The following is a 16,373-nucleotide window of genomic DNA, read 5'->3' on the forward strand; positions in this document are numbered from 1 at the left end:
GCAGTTGGAAATCTGTGTATAACTTCTGACTCCCCAAAAACTTAACCACTAATAGCCTACTGTTGACCAGAAGCCTTACAATAAGATAAACAGTTGATTAACACATATTTTGTAATTTACATGTATACTGTATTTACATGTATACTGTATATGTAATTTACATGTATACTGTATTTTTACAATAAAATAAGCTAGAGAAAAGAAAATGTTATTAAGAAAATAAAATACATCTACAGTAGTTTATTGTATTTATTGAAAAAAATCCGTGTATAAGTAGATCTGTTCAGTTCAAACCTGTGCTGTTCAAGGGTCAACTGTATATGAGATTAAAAATTCTGCACTGCTTTATCTACAGTCCAAAGGTTCTAATAGACATGTTTTTCAATAAGAACTTTTTCTGAATATTGTATAATTTTGATTTACCTTTTGATAAAATAGGTTTTTGAAAGATATATATTCATCATTGATTTTAAGAGAGGGATTTTAACTTTTCTCATATTGTTTGCAATTTACAGTGTTATTGAAAAATACTATCTCTACTTTGTGGAATTTATTGTTATCCAAAATACTTTTACATTTTCTCAGTGTTCCAAGGACATTTAAAAGGAGGTTTGTTCTTTGTTTTCAGAATAGAGTTTTGAAAGACACTTAATAGATTCATTTTATATTTATAATGTCTAGACCAGAGGTTGGGAAACTCTCTGTAAAAGGCCAGAGAGTAAATGTTTTGGGCTTTGCTGGTCATGCAGTCTCTGTTGCAATTATAGTTGACCCTTGAACAATGTGGGGATTAGGGGTGCCAACCCCCAGTGCAATTGAAAATATGCATGATAATTTTTGAATCACCAAAAACTTAACTATTAATAGCCTGCTGTTGAATGGAAACTACCAATAACATAAAGTTGATGAACACATTTTGTATATTACATGTATTATATACTGTATTCTTATGATAAAGTTAGCTACAGAAAAGAAAATCATAAGAAAGAGAAAATACATTTACAGTACTGTACTGTATTTATTTGAAAAAAATCCACATAGAAGAGAACCTGAGCAGTTAAAGCCTATGTTGTTTGCATAGTTCAAACCAATGTTACTCAACTCTGCCCTGTAGTGTGAATACATAAACAAATGGACATGGCTATGTGTTCCAATAAATGTTTCTTTACCAAAAAAAGCAGCAGGCAGGATTTGACCTGGGGCTAGTTTTCTGAGCCTTATTCTAGACTCCACTGAGTCTGGTATGAAATCAGAGGGGCATATTAAGGTCTACTATATCTAATGTATACCTACTTCTCCTTATATCTCTTGCCAGTTTTTGTTTTATGATAATTTTGCTGTGATAGTTTTGTTGATAATTTATTTGGTACACTAATATTCAAAACTTTTATATGTCCTTTAAAAACTTTTTTAGCTTTATCAAAATATCCTTTTTTTTTAAAATCTGTTTTTGACATGAACTGATTCTTAAGTATTAGTTAGGTAATTAAATTTGAGTTTTAAAATGCTTTTGGCTTAACAATTCATGACCATATTTCAAACTTTATACATTACTTTTTAGGCATATCTCTTTGATACAATCTGATAGCATGTTTTCTTAATAGGTGAATTTAATTCATTTACATTAGTTGATATGGCAGGTATGCTTACCTTACCGTATATTATGTGGTGTGTTTGCATAGCTTTCGTGCAACATGTTTAACACAGCAGGCCTGAGACTGTTACCCTTAGATGGCTGACTTGCAAGATTAGCCCATGGCTGGCATCTGTGAACTTAGATTTTGAGATGGTTCCCAAGAACCTAGTCTCTAATGAACTTTCCAGGTAGACAAAATTCACTGCTGGGGGTCTTAGAAGCTCACACCTGGTTTCCTCTGGACTTTGCCCCTTTTCTCTTTGCTGATTTTGCTTTGTACCAATCATTTCATGTTATAAATCTTAGCTATGAGTATGACTATATGCTGAGTAACAAAGAATCAATGAATGGGGTATGTGGTAGTTGTCCTGGGGACTCACTCTTTTTTTTTTTTATTTGAAGTATACTTGACACATAATATTATTGGGGACTCTACACAACTTTCTAAGAAACTTTACTAGTAACAGGTCTGTTATCTTTGCTCTATCACACATATTTAACTTCTAATAATTAGGAAGGCTGCAGTTTGCTCCAGTAGTTATCCTTTCTAATTATGTTATGTAATTGCTTAATCATCTATACATTTAGATGACATCTAGTAACTCATTATTATATAATGAAAAATTATGGTTCCTTTCTCTTTTCTAATTTGCCTATTCTCAATTTTAGTAGCTTTATTAATTTTTCTTAGTTTTTATCTTTTTACTGTTAAGAATATGGAATTCATTATTTAACTTTTCAGCTTCAAACGGAATACTTAGTTCCCATCTTTGCAGCAATGTCTGCAATAGCCAAACTGTGGAAAGAGCCGAGATGCCCTTCAACAGATGAATGGATAAAGAAGATGTGGTCCATATATACAATGGAATACTACTCAGCCATCACAAAGGATGAATACCCAACTTTCACATCAACATGGATGGGACTGGAGGAGATTATGCTAAGTGAAATAAGTCAAGCAGAGAAAGTCAATTATCATATGGTTTCACTTATTTGTGGATCATAAGGAATAGCATGGAGGACACTTGGAGAAGGAAGGGAAAAATGAAGGGGGGGAAATCGGAGGGGGAGATTAACCACGAGAGACTACGGACTCCGAGAAACAAACTGAGGGTTTTAGAGGGGAGGAGGGGTGGGGGGATGGGTTAGCCTGGTGATGGGTATTAAGGAGGGCACGTACTGCATGGAGTAATGGGTGCTATACGAAAACAATGGATCGTGGATCACTACATCAAAAGCCAATGATGTATTGTATGGTGACTAACATAACACAATAAAATAAAATTAAATTAAAAAAAAGATGAGAATATGCTCATGCTTACAACCTACTCCTTGTGTTAGCTGGCCCCTTTCACATTTTATTAGATCTATTATTTTTATAATTTAAAATGTAAAATCCGGGGCGCCTGGGTGGCTCAGTTGGTTAAGCGACTGCCTTCGGCTCAGGTCATGATCCTGGAGTCCCGGGATCGAGTCCCGCATCGGGCTCCCTGCTCGGCAGGGAGTCTGCTTCTCCCTCTGACCCTCCCCCCTCTCATGCTCTCTCATTCTCTCTGTCTCAAATAAATAAATAAAATCTTTAAAAAAAAAAAAAAATGTAAAATCCTCTAAAAGGACAGTGCTGAAAAACATTTTAAACTGCTCACTTCCAGCTGATCGCTTTGTTTTTGTTTTTGTTTTTTTTTAGCTGATCACTTTGGATCTAATTTTTTGGATGCCTTCTGCCAGTATTCAATAACTCACCTGGGGAGCTTTTTCTTAGAAATTCTTTCTTTAATAACCATGGATCTTCTCCTTGTTCCAGTGTGAAGATCAGTTCTGGTTTTGTAAAGCAGTACCCTGTAAATGGGAAATAATTTAGCACTTGAGTTAGCTGCATATGTTTCACTGTTTCTGAATATGAAGGAAGGTATAGTTTCAAAAATGGCACATTCAGGGTGCTCACTACAACTTTTCTGGGAGGAGAGTGATCACAAAAAATATTTTCTAATGCTTATAAAGGATCAATCTTATTAAACCCCCAAATCACAAGCCTAAGTAATATTAAATTCTAAAATGCTCAATGTCTGTGTTTTAAAGAAGAGATTTCAGAAGGACTTTCCAAACTGGCCATAATAGAGTAAAAGGAACTGATTTACTTCTCCATATCACACATCTAAAAAAGTGTACAAACTATATAAAATGGTTATTAGACTTTAGACACCAGGCAGTGCAGACAGGAATACCTGACAATAGGAAATCAAATGAGGTGAGTCCTATGACTATCACGTGTTGATACAAAATGAACATAATCTTTAAAAAATTTTAAAGAGAAAGGAAGAGTTTTATTTGAGCCCAAGTTAGGACAACTGCCAGGGATACACAATCTTCACAAGCAAGGGAGTGCTCCAGAGAAGGAACATTTCGTGCAGGGTTATATATGTTCTTGACATAGAGTTACAAATCATCAAGATGAAGGACACTCCAGAAAGTTACAGACTTTATCTTATGTTTTTATTATATGCAAGGCTGTACGACTTTAATCTTATGGGAACCAGGGAGAGTTTTTTTGGTTTTGTTTTTCTTATCTTTTGTTTGGAATGCTCCTTTTTTTTAATTGAAGCAGATGTACAATGTGTGCTCGGGGCAGAAACAGAGCTAATGCTTTGAGGTTTTGTCAAGTCATTTTAGTCTTAGTAAATGTTAAAGTATAGCTTCTCTGGGAGCCCAGGAGCAGGGCCCACAAACATTAAAAGCTGAAAATTTCCTTTATCACATAACTTACTGCCAAGAAGAGTTTAACTCACAGAACAAAAGAACCAAGAAAGCCTAGCTGACTCAGTAAGTTGAAGTAACATAACTGAATTTTTAAAAAAGATTTTATTTATTTATTTGACAGAGAGAGACACAGCGAAAGAGGGAACACAAGCAGAGGGAGTGGGAGAGGGAGAAGCAGGCTTCCCGCAGAGCAGGGAGCCCGATGCGGGGCTCGATCCCAGGACCCTGGGATCATGACCTGAGCCGAAGGCAGACGCTTAATGACTGAGCCACTCAGGCGCCCCTAACATAACTGAATTTTAAGGAAGTCATGACAACTAGAATTGTTAAGGATGAAATACTAGAGAAGAAAAAGCTGTACTGATATGGAGTCTTAGAGATTTGCAGAAGAGTCTCCTAAGTACTAACTTATGCAAGTATGTAAGAAAAATACTCAAGGAAGAGGAAAGACGAGTGAAAAAGAGTAGGCTGAGAAAATTATCAAAGCATACACAGATGTAGGAAGCTTCTGTTGCCACCAGACAGGGTAGAAAAATTTCGTACTTCATGGCCAACTGGGAAGAGTACCAGAAGGATGTTTATTGCTTAATATAAGAGTCAAATTAGTCCTAAAGCAAGCTCTGAATCTAACATAACACAGCTTAAAGCAATCCTTGAAATAATCAAATTAATTCCAAATAACTTAACTACATACCAGAAAAGGCCTCAAAAGATTTAAAATACAACAAAACTAGTAGCTAACAATATATTATCAGTATTATCAGTGCTCAATAAGATAAATGTACTTTTGATTCCCTTTATCAGTTTCATCCTTCCCCTCACCCACCTCCATCTGGCAACCACTAGTTTGTTTTCTGCATTTAAGAGTTTGTTCTTTTTGTTTGCTCTCTTGTTTTTTGTCTGTTCATTTGTTTTGTTTCTTCAATTCCAATATGAGTGAAATCATATGGTAATTGTCTTTTTCTGATTGACTTATTTCACTTAACATTATACCCTCTAGGTCCATCCATGTAATTGCAAATGGCAAGATCTCACTCGATGAAGAGAAAATCTTAAGTAGCTAGAAAAAGGTATAATATGGATAGAGGAACAAAGAATGCCTCCTTCTTGTCAGAAATTATATAAGCCACAAGACAATGAAGTGACAATTTTAAAATACTGGAAGAAAAAAGTCAACCTATAGTTCTATATTTAGCAAATATAAGACATTTTCAGACAAACAAAAGCTGAATTTATCACCAACTGACATACATTACAGAAGAAGCTAAAAACATTCTTCAGACAGAAAAAAAATGCTATTGGGTGGAAATTTAGATTTATACATAGAAATACAGAGCACCACAACCTGGAAATCTGATATAAATATAAAATATACTTTTCTCATATTTAGAACTTTTAAAAAATGGTAAATTATCTTTTAAAATAACAACCACCATACACTGTAAGGTTTGTAACATATATATTATATATATGTATGTGTATGTAAAATATGTGACAACAGCACAAAAGATGGAAGGTAAAAAATGGACAATTACAAAAATCTCATAAATGTAGTAAAAAAATATTTGAAGGCAGATTGTGTTAAGTTAAAGATGTATGCTGTAAATGCTTAAGTAACCACATAACCACATAAGACAGGCACAGCTATAAACCACTTACATAGATGTAATGAAATCATTAAACATACAGTTAATCCAAAGAAAGCAGCAAAAGTAGAAAAATGGGAAAAAACAGACTGCAAAAATAGTACACGGCCATATACAGTTCATTTAATGTTAAATGTAAATTGCAGTTAAAAGGCAGAGATTGACAGATTGGATATAAAAGCCAGATCCAAATACATGATGTCTACAAGAAATCCACATTAAAGACACAGGTAAGTTATAAGTAAAAAGAACAAAAAAATGCCAAGCAAACATAATTAATAGAAAGTCTGAGTGACTTTGTTAATATCAAAGTAAAATTCAAAAGAAAGGAATATTATCTGGGATAAAGAGAAATACTGCACAATGATGAAGGGAATAATTCATCAAGAGGACAAAACAATCCTAAATATTTTTTCATCTTATGAAACTACTTCAAAGTATATAAAGCATATCCTGTTAAAACTAGAAGAATAACCAAATCCACAATTACAGCTGGGCAGTAACAGCATTTGTCTTAATAACTGATAAAACAAGTAGATGAAAAGTAACTAAGGACAAAGAAAAACTGAACAATATTATTAACATGACCTAATTCCCATCTATAGAAGACTGGTCCATGGTTAAAAAATGACTCAACTATATCCTGTCCACAGTAAGTTCATTTCATAAATATTGTTTAAATGGTTTTCCCTTATATAAAGGTAAAGTTTTTCTCTTGTTGCCTTTAAGATCTTTTGTCTTTAGTTTTCTTAAGTTTGAAAGTCATGGGGGGCACCTGGGTGGCTCAGTTAAGCATCTGACTCTTGATTTTAGCTCAGGTCATGAAGTCAGAGATGTGGGATCAAGTTCCGTGTCAGGATCCACACTCAGAGTGGAGTCTGCTGTTCCTCTCCCTCTGCTTCTCCCCCTGTGCTCCCACTCTCTCTTTTTCTCTCTCTCTCAAATAAATAAATAAAATCTTAAAAAAAGAAAAAAAATTCATGGAGTTCATGGCATGGATTCCTTTGGTTTTAGTCTGCGTGGAGTTTGCCCAGCTTCTTCAATATAGGCTTATGCCTTTTGCCAAATTTGGGAAATTTTCAGCCATTATTTCTTTGAATACTTTTCCACCTTTCCTTATGGGACTCCAAAGACAAAAATGTTAAGAAATTTTGTTGCAGATCCATAGTCCCTGAGATTCTGTTCAATTTTGTTATCTATTTTATTTTCTGTAATAATGGGCCATTATTCTATATAAAGTTATATGATTTTTTTCTCTGTCCTCTCCATTCTGCTGCCGTGCATATGCACTGAATTTTTAAAAAATAAATTTTTTATTTTAGAATGTCTTTAAATTCACAGGAAAACTGCAAGGATAGGAAGGCAAATTTCTAAATATGCTGTACCCAATTTACCCTACTGTTAACATTACTAGAAGTTTTGTCACAACAAATAATATAATGTTGACAATTATTAAATAAAATCCATACTTTGATATTCAAATTTTCCCCTTAATCTCATTTCTCTGTTCCACAATTCCATCCAGGATACCACATTACATTTAGTTATCATGTCTCCTTAGACTCCTCCAGATTATGAGTGACTTGCCTTGGTTTTGATAACCTTGACATTTAGAAGATACTGCAGAAAAGTCCTTCAGTGTGGGCTACTTATCTGATGTGTTTTTGGGATAAAAACGGAGTTTGTGTTTTGAGGATAAAGACTATAAAGGCAAAGAGACTGCTATCCTTATCCCATCTTATGCTATCAGCATGACATCATTTTCTTTCAACTTTAAATTCTAGTTAGTTAACATACAGTGCAATACTGTTTTCAGGAGTAGAATTCAGTGGTTCGTCACTTACATACAACATCCACTGTTCATCATAACAAGTGCCCAGCTTAATACCCACCACCCATTTAGCCCATCCCCCACACATCCCCATCAACCCTCAGTTTGATCTCTATCGTTAAGAGTCTCTTATAGTTTGCTTCCCTCTTTTTACCCCTCCCATATGTTCATCTGTTTTGTTTTTCAAATTCCACATATGAGTGAACTCATATGTTATTTTGTCTTTCTCTGACTGACTTATTTCACTTAGCATAATGTACTCTAGCTCCATCCACGGCATTGCAAATAGCAAGATTTTTTTGTGTGTGGCTGAGTAATATTCCATTGTACATATATACCACATCTTCTTTATCCACTCATCAGTTGATAAACATCTGGACTCTTTCCATAGTTTGGCTACTGTTGATAATGCTGCTATAAACAGCTTGATGCATGTGCCCTGGCAAATCACTATTTTTGTATCCTTTGGGTCAATACATAGTAGTGCAATTGCTGGATGATAGGGAGTTCTGTATGTATGTATGTATGTATGTATGTATTTATTTATTTGGAGTGAGAGAGCAAGAGAGAGAGAGAGAGAGCACAAGCAGGGGGAGGTGCAGAGGGAGAGAGAGAAGCAGATACCCTGCTAAGCGGGAACCTGACATAGGGCTCAATCCCAGAACCCTGGGATCATGACCTGAGCTGAAGGCAGATGCTTAACTGACTGAGCCACCCAGGTGCCCCTAATTTTAACTTTTTGAGGAACCTCCATATTGTTTTCCAGAGTGACTGCACCAGTTTGCATTCCTACCAACAGTCCAAGAGAGTTCCCCTTTCTCTGCATCCTCACGAACACCTGTTGTTTCTGGTGGTGTTAATTTCAGCCATTCTGACTGGTGTGAGGTGGCATCTCATCCTGGTTTTGATTTGTATTTCCCTGATGGTGAGTGATGTTGAGCATTTTTTCATGTGTCTGTTAGCCATCTGGACGTCTTCTTCAGAAAACTGTCTATTCATGTCTTCTGCCCATCTGTTAACTAGATTATTTGTTTTTTGGGTGTTGAATTTGGTAAGTTCTTTATAGATTTTGGATACCAACCCTTTATCAATATGTTGTTTGCAAATATCTTCTCCCATTCTGTAGGATGCCTTTTAGTGTCTTGATTGTTTCCTTTGCTGTGCAGCAGTTTTTTATCTTGATGAATCCCAATAGTTTGTTTTTGCTTTCGTTTCCCTTGCCTCTAGCACCATGTTTAGTAAGAAGTTGCTCCAGCTGAGGTCAAAGTGCTAGCTGCCTGTGTTCTCCTCTAAGATTTTGATGGTTTTCTGTCTCCCATTTAGGTCCTTCATCCATCTTGAATTTATTTTTGTGTATGGTGTAAGAAAGTGGTCCAGGTTCATTATTCTCCATCAATATGACTTATCACTAATAATAACCTGGACGACCTGGTTGAGGTAGTTACCCCCCCAACCCCATGCATATGGGGAAGTCACTAGGCACAGCCTGCTAAAGGGATAGGGAATTCTGCTCCACCTCCTTGAAGGTGGAGTAATCACATAATTTATTAGGAATTCTTCTGCTTGAAGATTTTTCTATTCTCTCATTTATTTACTTATTCAATCACTTACTCATATCAGGATGGACTAATGGGTAGTCCATACTTTGGGTTATACATTAAGTTATATTAATGCCTAAATTGTGGCAGTTTTGGCTACAGGGAGCTTTTTCAGTTTGGCTCCTCTGTTCTTGATATACCCCCATCATTCAGGTTTTTGAGCATTTCCTTCTGTTCCTCTGCACTTACCTTGTATGTTTCATGCCTCATCCTTAGAATCAGCCATTTCTCCAAGGAACTTTGGTTCCTCTTATTGGAGAATGGTATTAAAAACTACTAATACATCTATTTCAATTTCCAATTTCTGTATAATTTAGTTTTGGAAGATTATGTGTTTCTATGAATTTGTCCCTTTCATCAATTTGTTGGCATACAATTGCTCATAGTGTTCTCTAATAATTATTTTTATTCCTGTAAAATTGGTAGTACTGTCTCCACTTTCATTTCTAATTTAGTAATTTGAGTCCTTTCTTTTTTTCTGAATCTAGCTATGGCTTGGGAATTCTGTTGATCTTTTCAAAGAATCAATTTTGGTTTCATTGGTTTTCTCTTCTGTTTTTCTATTCTTTATCATTTCTATTGTCTCATTCCATCTGTTAGCTTTTAGTTTGCTCTCTTTTTCTGTAGCTCCTTAAGGTGTAAAGTGAGGTTCTATTGGTGTGGGCTTTTTTTTCTTTTAAAGATTTTATTTGAGAGAGAGAGAGAGCACAAGAGCATGAGCAGGGGAAGGGGCAGAGGGAGAGGGAGAAGCAGACTCCCACTGAGCAGGGAGCCCAATGCAAGGCTAGATCCCAGGATCCCCAGATCATGACCTGAGCTGAAGGCAGATGCTTAACTGACAGCCACCCAGTTGCCCCTCTTTTTTCTTGTTATATATACCTTTTCTTGTTTAAGGTATAAGGTTCATAGCTAAACTTCCCATCTTAGTGTTACTGTTACCGTATCCCGTAAGTTTTTGTGTGCTGTGTCATTTTCATTCTGTCAAGGTATTTTCTAATTTCCCTTGTGATTTTTTTCTTTGACTCATTGGTTGTTTAAAAGTATGATGTTTATTTTCCATTTATTCATGACATTCATTTTCCTTCTGTTATTGATTCTTTAGTTTCATTAATTGTGATTGGAACAGATACTGCATATGATTTCAATCTTCTAAAATGTATTAAGACTTGTTTTGGTCTAACCTGGAGAACAAACCATGTGCATATGAAAAATATGTAGTGTACTGTAGTTGACTGGAGTCTTCTATACAATTGTTACGTTCAATTGGCTTATGGTGCTTTTCACGTCCCTTTTTTCTTTGGTTGGTCAATCCATTGTTGGAAGTGGAGTATTATTGCCATATAACTGTGTGTTTCTCCCTTCAGTTATGTTCATGTTTGCATATATAATTTTGGGCTCTGATGTTAGGTGCAAAAATGTTCACAGACATTATGCCTTCTTGGTGAACTGACACTTTTAGCAATATATAATGTTCTTTTTCATCTCTTTTAACAGTTTCTTACTTAAAGTCTAGATATTAGTATAGCCTCACCTCTTTTGGTTATTATTTGCATAGTATATCTTTTTCCATCTTTCATTTTCAATTTATTCATGTCTTTAGCTCTAAGTTGTCTCCTGTAGAGAGCACAGTTTGATCATTTGTAAAAAAATTCATTCTGCCAATCTCTTACCTTTTTTCCATTTAAATACTAGTTAACTATAATGTATTATTAGTTTCAGGGGTAGAATTTAGTGATTCCTCACTTTCATATAACACCCAGTGCTCATTACAAGTGCCCCCCCCCTTTTTTAAGATCTTATTTATTTGTCAAAGGAATAGAGATAAATAGAGCGAGCGAGCACAAGTAGGGGGAGTGGCAGGCAGAGGGAGAAGCAGGCTTCCTGCTGAGCAAGGAGCCTGATGCAGAACTTGATCCCAGGACTGGGACCATGATCTGAGCGAAAGGCAGATGCTTAACTGACTGAGCCACCCAGGCGTCCCATCAATTGCCCTCTTTAATGCCCATCACCAATTGCCCTATTCCCCACCAACTCTGTTTATTCCCTACAGTTAAGAGTCTCTTATAGTTTGCTTCTGTTTTTATTTTATTTTTCCTTCCCTTCTCCATATGTTCATCTATTTTGTTTCTTAAATTCCACATGAGTGAAATCATATGGTATTTGTCTTTCTCTAATTGACTTATTTTGCTTAGCATAACACGTAATTGTTCCATCCATGTCATTGCAAATGGCAAGATTTCATTGTTTTTGATGGCTGAGTAATATTCCACCACACACACACACACACACACACACACACACACACACACACCCCTTCTTTATCATCTGTCAATGGACATCTGGGCTCTTTCCATATTTTGGCTATTGTGCACATTGCTACAATAAACACTGGGGTGCATGTGCCCCTTTGAATCACTATGTTTGTATCCTTTGGGTAAATACCTAGTACTGCAATTGCTGAGTCATAGGGTAGTTCTATTTTTAACTTTCTGAGGACCCTCCATACTGTTTTCCAGATAGGCTGGACCAGTTTGCATTCCCACCAACAGTGCAAGAGGGTGTCCCTTTCTCCATATCCTCACCAGCACCCATTCTTTCCTGAGTTGTTAATTTTAGCCATTCTAACTGGTGTGAGATGGTATCTCATTGTGGTTTTGAATTGTATTTCTCTGATGATGAGTGATGTTGAGCATTTTTTTCATGTGTCTGTTAGCTATTTTCATGTCTTCTTGGAGAAATATCTATTCATGTCTTCTTCCCAGTTTTTGACTGGATTTTTAATTTTTGGGGTATTGAGTTTGCTAAGTTCTTTATAGATTTTGGATACTAGCCCTTTATTTGCTATGTCATTTGCAAATATCTTCTCCCATTCCTTGGGTTGCCTTTTAGCTTCTTTGTTTCCTTTGTTGTGCAGAAGCTTTTTGTCTTGATGAATCCCAGTAGTTCATTTTTGCTTTTTTTGTCCTTGCCTCTAGAGACATGTCTAGCAAGAACTTGCTGTGGCCGAGGCCAAGGAGGTTGATGCTTGTGCTCTCCTCTAGGATTTTGATGGATTCCTGTTTCACATTTAGGTCTTTCGTCCACTTTGAATTTATTTTTGTGTATGGTGTAAGAAAGTGGTCCAGTTTCATTCTTCTGCATGTATTTGTCGATTTTTCCCAATAACCATTTGTTGACAAGACTGTCTTTTTCCCGTTGGATATTCTTGCCTCCTTTGTTGAACATTAACATTGTTTGACCATGTAGTTGCAGACTCATTTCTGGGTTCACTGTCTGTTCTATTGATCTATATGTCTATTTTTTTTGTCTGCCTGTACCATACTGTTTTGATTACTACAGCTTTGTGTAATATAACATGAAATCTGGAATTGTTATACCTCCACTTTTGTTCTGCTTTTTCAACATTGCATTGGCTACTTGAGGGCTTTTGTGGTTCCATATAAATTTTAGAATTGTTTCTTCCAGGTCTGTAAAAAATGCTGGTGTTATTTTGATAGGCATTGCATTGAATGTGTGTAGGTAGCATAGACGTTTTAACAATATTTGGTCTTCCAATCCATGAGCATGGAATGTTTTTCCATTTTTTTGTGTCTTTCTCAATTTCTCTCATAAGGATTCTGTAGTTTTCAGAGTACACTTCTTTATTAATAGGTACCTTATGATTTTTGGTACATTGTAAATGGGATCGATTCCTTGACTTCCCTTTCTGCTGCTTCATTGTTGGTGTATAGAAATGCAACAGATTTCTGTGTGTTGATTCTATAGACTGCGACTTTGCTGAATTCCTGTATGAGTTTTAGCAATTTTTTGGTGGAGTCTTTTGGGTTTTTTACATAGAGTATCATGATGTCTGCAAAGAGTGAAAGTTTGACTTCTGTGCTGATCTGAATGCTTTTTATTTCTTTTTGTGGTCTGATTGCTGAGGCTAGGACTTCTAGTACTATGTTGAACAAAAGTGGTGAGAGTGGACATCCCAGTTTTGTTCCTGACCTTAGGGGAAAAGCTCCTAGTTTTTCTCCATTGAGGATGATATTAGTTTTAAGTCTTTTGTATATGGTCTTTATGATGCTGAGGTATGTTCCCTCTATCCCTATTTTGTTGAGAGTTTTTATCAAAAAGGATGCTGTATTTTGTCAAATGCCTTTCTAAACTGAGAGGATCATGTGGTTCTTATCCTTTCTTTTATTAATGTGGTGTACCATGTTAATTGACTTGTGGATGTTGAACCACCCTTGTAGCCCAGGAATAAGTCTCACTTGGTCTTGGTGAATAATCCTATTAATATACTATTGGATCCTATTGGCTGGTATCTTGTGGAGAATGTCGGCATCCATGTTCATCAGGGATATTTGTCTATAATTCTCCTTTTTAGTAAGGTTTTTGTCTGGTTTTGGGATCAGGGTAATGCTGGCCTCATAGATTAAGTTTGGAAGTTTTCCTTTCATATCTATTTTCTGGAAAAGTTTCAGAAGAATAGGTATTAATTCTTCTTTAAATGTTTGGTGGAATTCCCTGGGAAGCCATCCAGCCCTGGACACTTGTTTGTTGGGAGATTTTTGATTACTGCTTTAATTTCCTTGCTGGTTATGTGCCTGTTCAGGTTTTCTATTTCTTCCTGTTTTAGTTTTGGTCGTTTATATATTTCTAGGAATGCATCTGTTTCTTCCAGATTGCCTAATTTGTTGGCATATAATTACTCATAATATTCTCTTATAATCATATTTCTTTGGTGTTGGTTGTGATCTCTCCTCTTTCATTCATGATTTTATTTATTTGGGTCATTTCTCTTTTCTTTTTGATAAATCTGGCTAGGGGTTTATCAATTTCTGTTAATTCTTTCAAAGAACCAGCTCCTTGTTTCACTGACCTGTTCTGTTGTTTTTTTTTAAATTTCTGTATCACTGATTTCTGCTCTAATCTTTATTATTTCCCTTCTCCTGCTGGATTTAGGCTTTATTTGCTCTTATTTCTCCAGCACCTTTAGATGTAAGGTTAGGTCATGTATTTGAGATTTTTCTTGCTTCTTGAGGAAGGCCTGTATTGCTATATACTTCCCTCTTTAGACCGCCTTTGATACATCCCAAAGAGTTTGGACTATTGTGTTTTCATTTTCATTTGCTTCCATGTATTTGTTAATTCTTCTTTAATTTCCTGGTTGACCTTCATTCTTTAGTAGGATGTTCTTTAACCTCTCTGTATTTGTGGTCCTCCCAAGTTTTTTTCTTGTGGTTGACCTCAAGTTTCATAGCACTGTGGTCAAAAATGTGCATGGTATGCTCTCAATCTTTGTACCAGTTGAATCCTGATTTGGGACCCAGTATGTGATCTATTCTGGAGAATGTTCCATGTTCACTGGAAAAGAATGTGTATTCTGTTGCTTTAGGATGAAATGCTCTGAATATATCTGTTAAGTCCATCTGGTCCAGTGTGTCATTCAAAGCCCTTGTTTCCTTGTTGATCTTCTGCTTAGATGATCTGTCCCTGGCTATGAGTGGGGTGTTAAGGTCCCCTAGTATTATTGCATTATTCCCAATGAGTTTAAGTTTGTTATTAATTGATCTATATGTTTGGCTGTTCCCATGTTAGGGGCATAAATATTTACAATTATTAGATATTCTTGTTCGATAGACCCCTTTATTATGATATAGTGTCCTCCATCTCTTATTACAGTCTTTGGTTTAAAATCTAGTTTGTCTGATATAAAAATGGCTATTCCAGCATTGTTTCCATGTCCATTAGCATAATGAATGATTCTCCACCCCCTCATTTTCAATCTGGAGGTGTCTTTCCATCTAAAATAAGTCTCTTATAGACAGCATATCAATGGGTCTTTTTTTTAATCCATTCTGATAGCCTGTGTCTTGACTGGAGCATTCAGCCTATTTCCATTCAGAGAAATTTTTGAAAGAGATGAATTTAGTGCCATTGTATTACCTGTGAAGTTGCCGTTCCTGTAGATTGTCTCTTTCTTCCTAGTCTTTGTTACTTTTGGTCTTTCTGCTTAAAGGGTCCCCTTTAATATTTCTTGCAGGGCTGGTTTAGTACTGATGAACTCCTTTATTTTTTGTTTGTCTTGGAAACTCTTTATCTCTCCTTCTAGTCTTAATGACAGACTTGCTGGATAAAGTATTCTTGGCTGCGTATTTTCCCCATTTATCTGCTCTAAATTTTATTATTTCCTTCCTTCTGGGCTCAGGTCTTGTTTTTCCAGTTCCCAGAGACATAAAGTTGTTTATTTAATGTTTTTTATTTTTTAATGTAGGCATTATTGCTATAAACTTCCCTCTTAGTACTGCTCTTGCTGCATCTTATAACTTTTAGCATGTTGTGTTTTTGCTTTTGCTTGATTCAAGATAGTTTTTACATTCCTTTTTCATTTCTTTTTGAACCAATATTTATTTAACTCTGTGTTTAGTTTCCACATCTTTTTAATTTTCCTATTTTCTTGCTGTTGAATTCAGTCTTCTAAAATTTGTTAAGATTTAGTTTTTTACCTAACATGATTATCCTGGAAAATAATGTGTGTGCTTGAGAAAATTGTTTGCCTCTGATGGATGGAAGGTTCTATATATGTCTGTTATATCCAATTGGTCTATCATGTTGTTCAAATCAGCTGTTTATTAATTTTTATGTCTAGATTTCTTTCCATTATTGTAAGTTTGCTGTTAGCTTCTCTGCTTAGCTCTATTTAGGTATAGCCTGGAGATATTGCAAGTTCAGCTCCAGGTCATCACAATAAAATGAATACTGTATTACAGCAAGTCAAATGAATTTTTTGGTTTCACAATGCATATGTTATGCTTACATTATACTGTAGTCTATTAAGTGTGCAATAGCATTATGCTAAAGAAACAATGTACATACATATAAAAGAACATCGCAACTACAAAATTCTAATCATCATC

At 35.6% G+C, this 16,373-nt stretch overlaps 1 protein-coding gene across 1 annotated transcript in view; it reads right to left on the reverse strand.

The window, feature by feature from the left end:
• The window catches only part of ZNF782 (zinc finger protein 782), a 65,854-nt gene that overhangs the window by 5,874 nt on the left and 43,607 nt on the right, over window positions 1-16,373 (reverse strand). Inside the window, exon 4 of the mRNA XM_045882386.3 lies at window positions 3,380-3,475. Coding sequence (XP_045738342.1) covers window positions 3,380-3,475 — 96 coding nt within the window. The remainder of the gene's footprint in view (window positions 1-3,379; window positions 3,476-16,373) is intronic.

Source organism: Mirounga angustirostris, unplaced genomic scaffold, assembly GCF_029215605.1.
Source record: "Mirounga angustirostris isolate CCGP_5_RB_7025 unplaced genomic scaffold, mMirAng1.0.hap1 SCAF_15, whole genome shotgun sequence".
NCBI lineage: Eukaryota > Metazoa > Chordata > Mammalia > Carnivora > Phocidae > Mirounga > Mirounga angustirostris.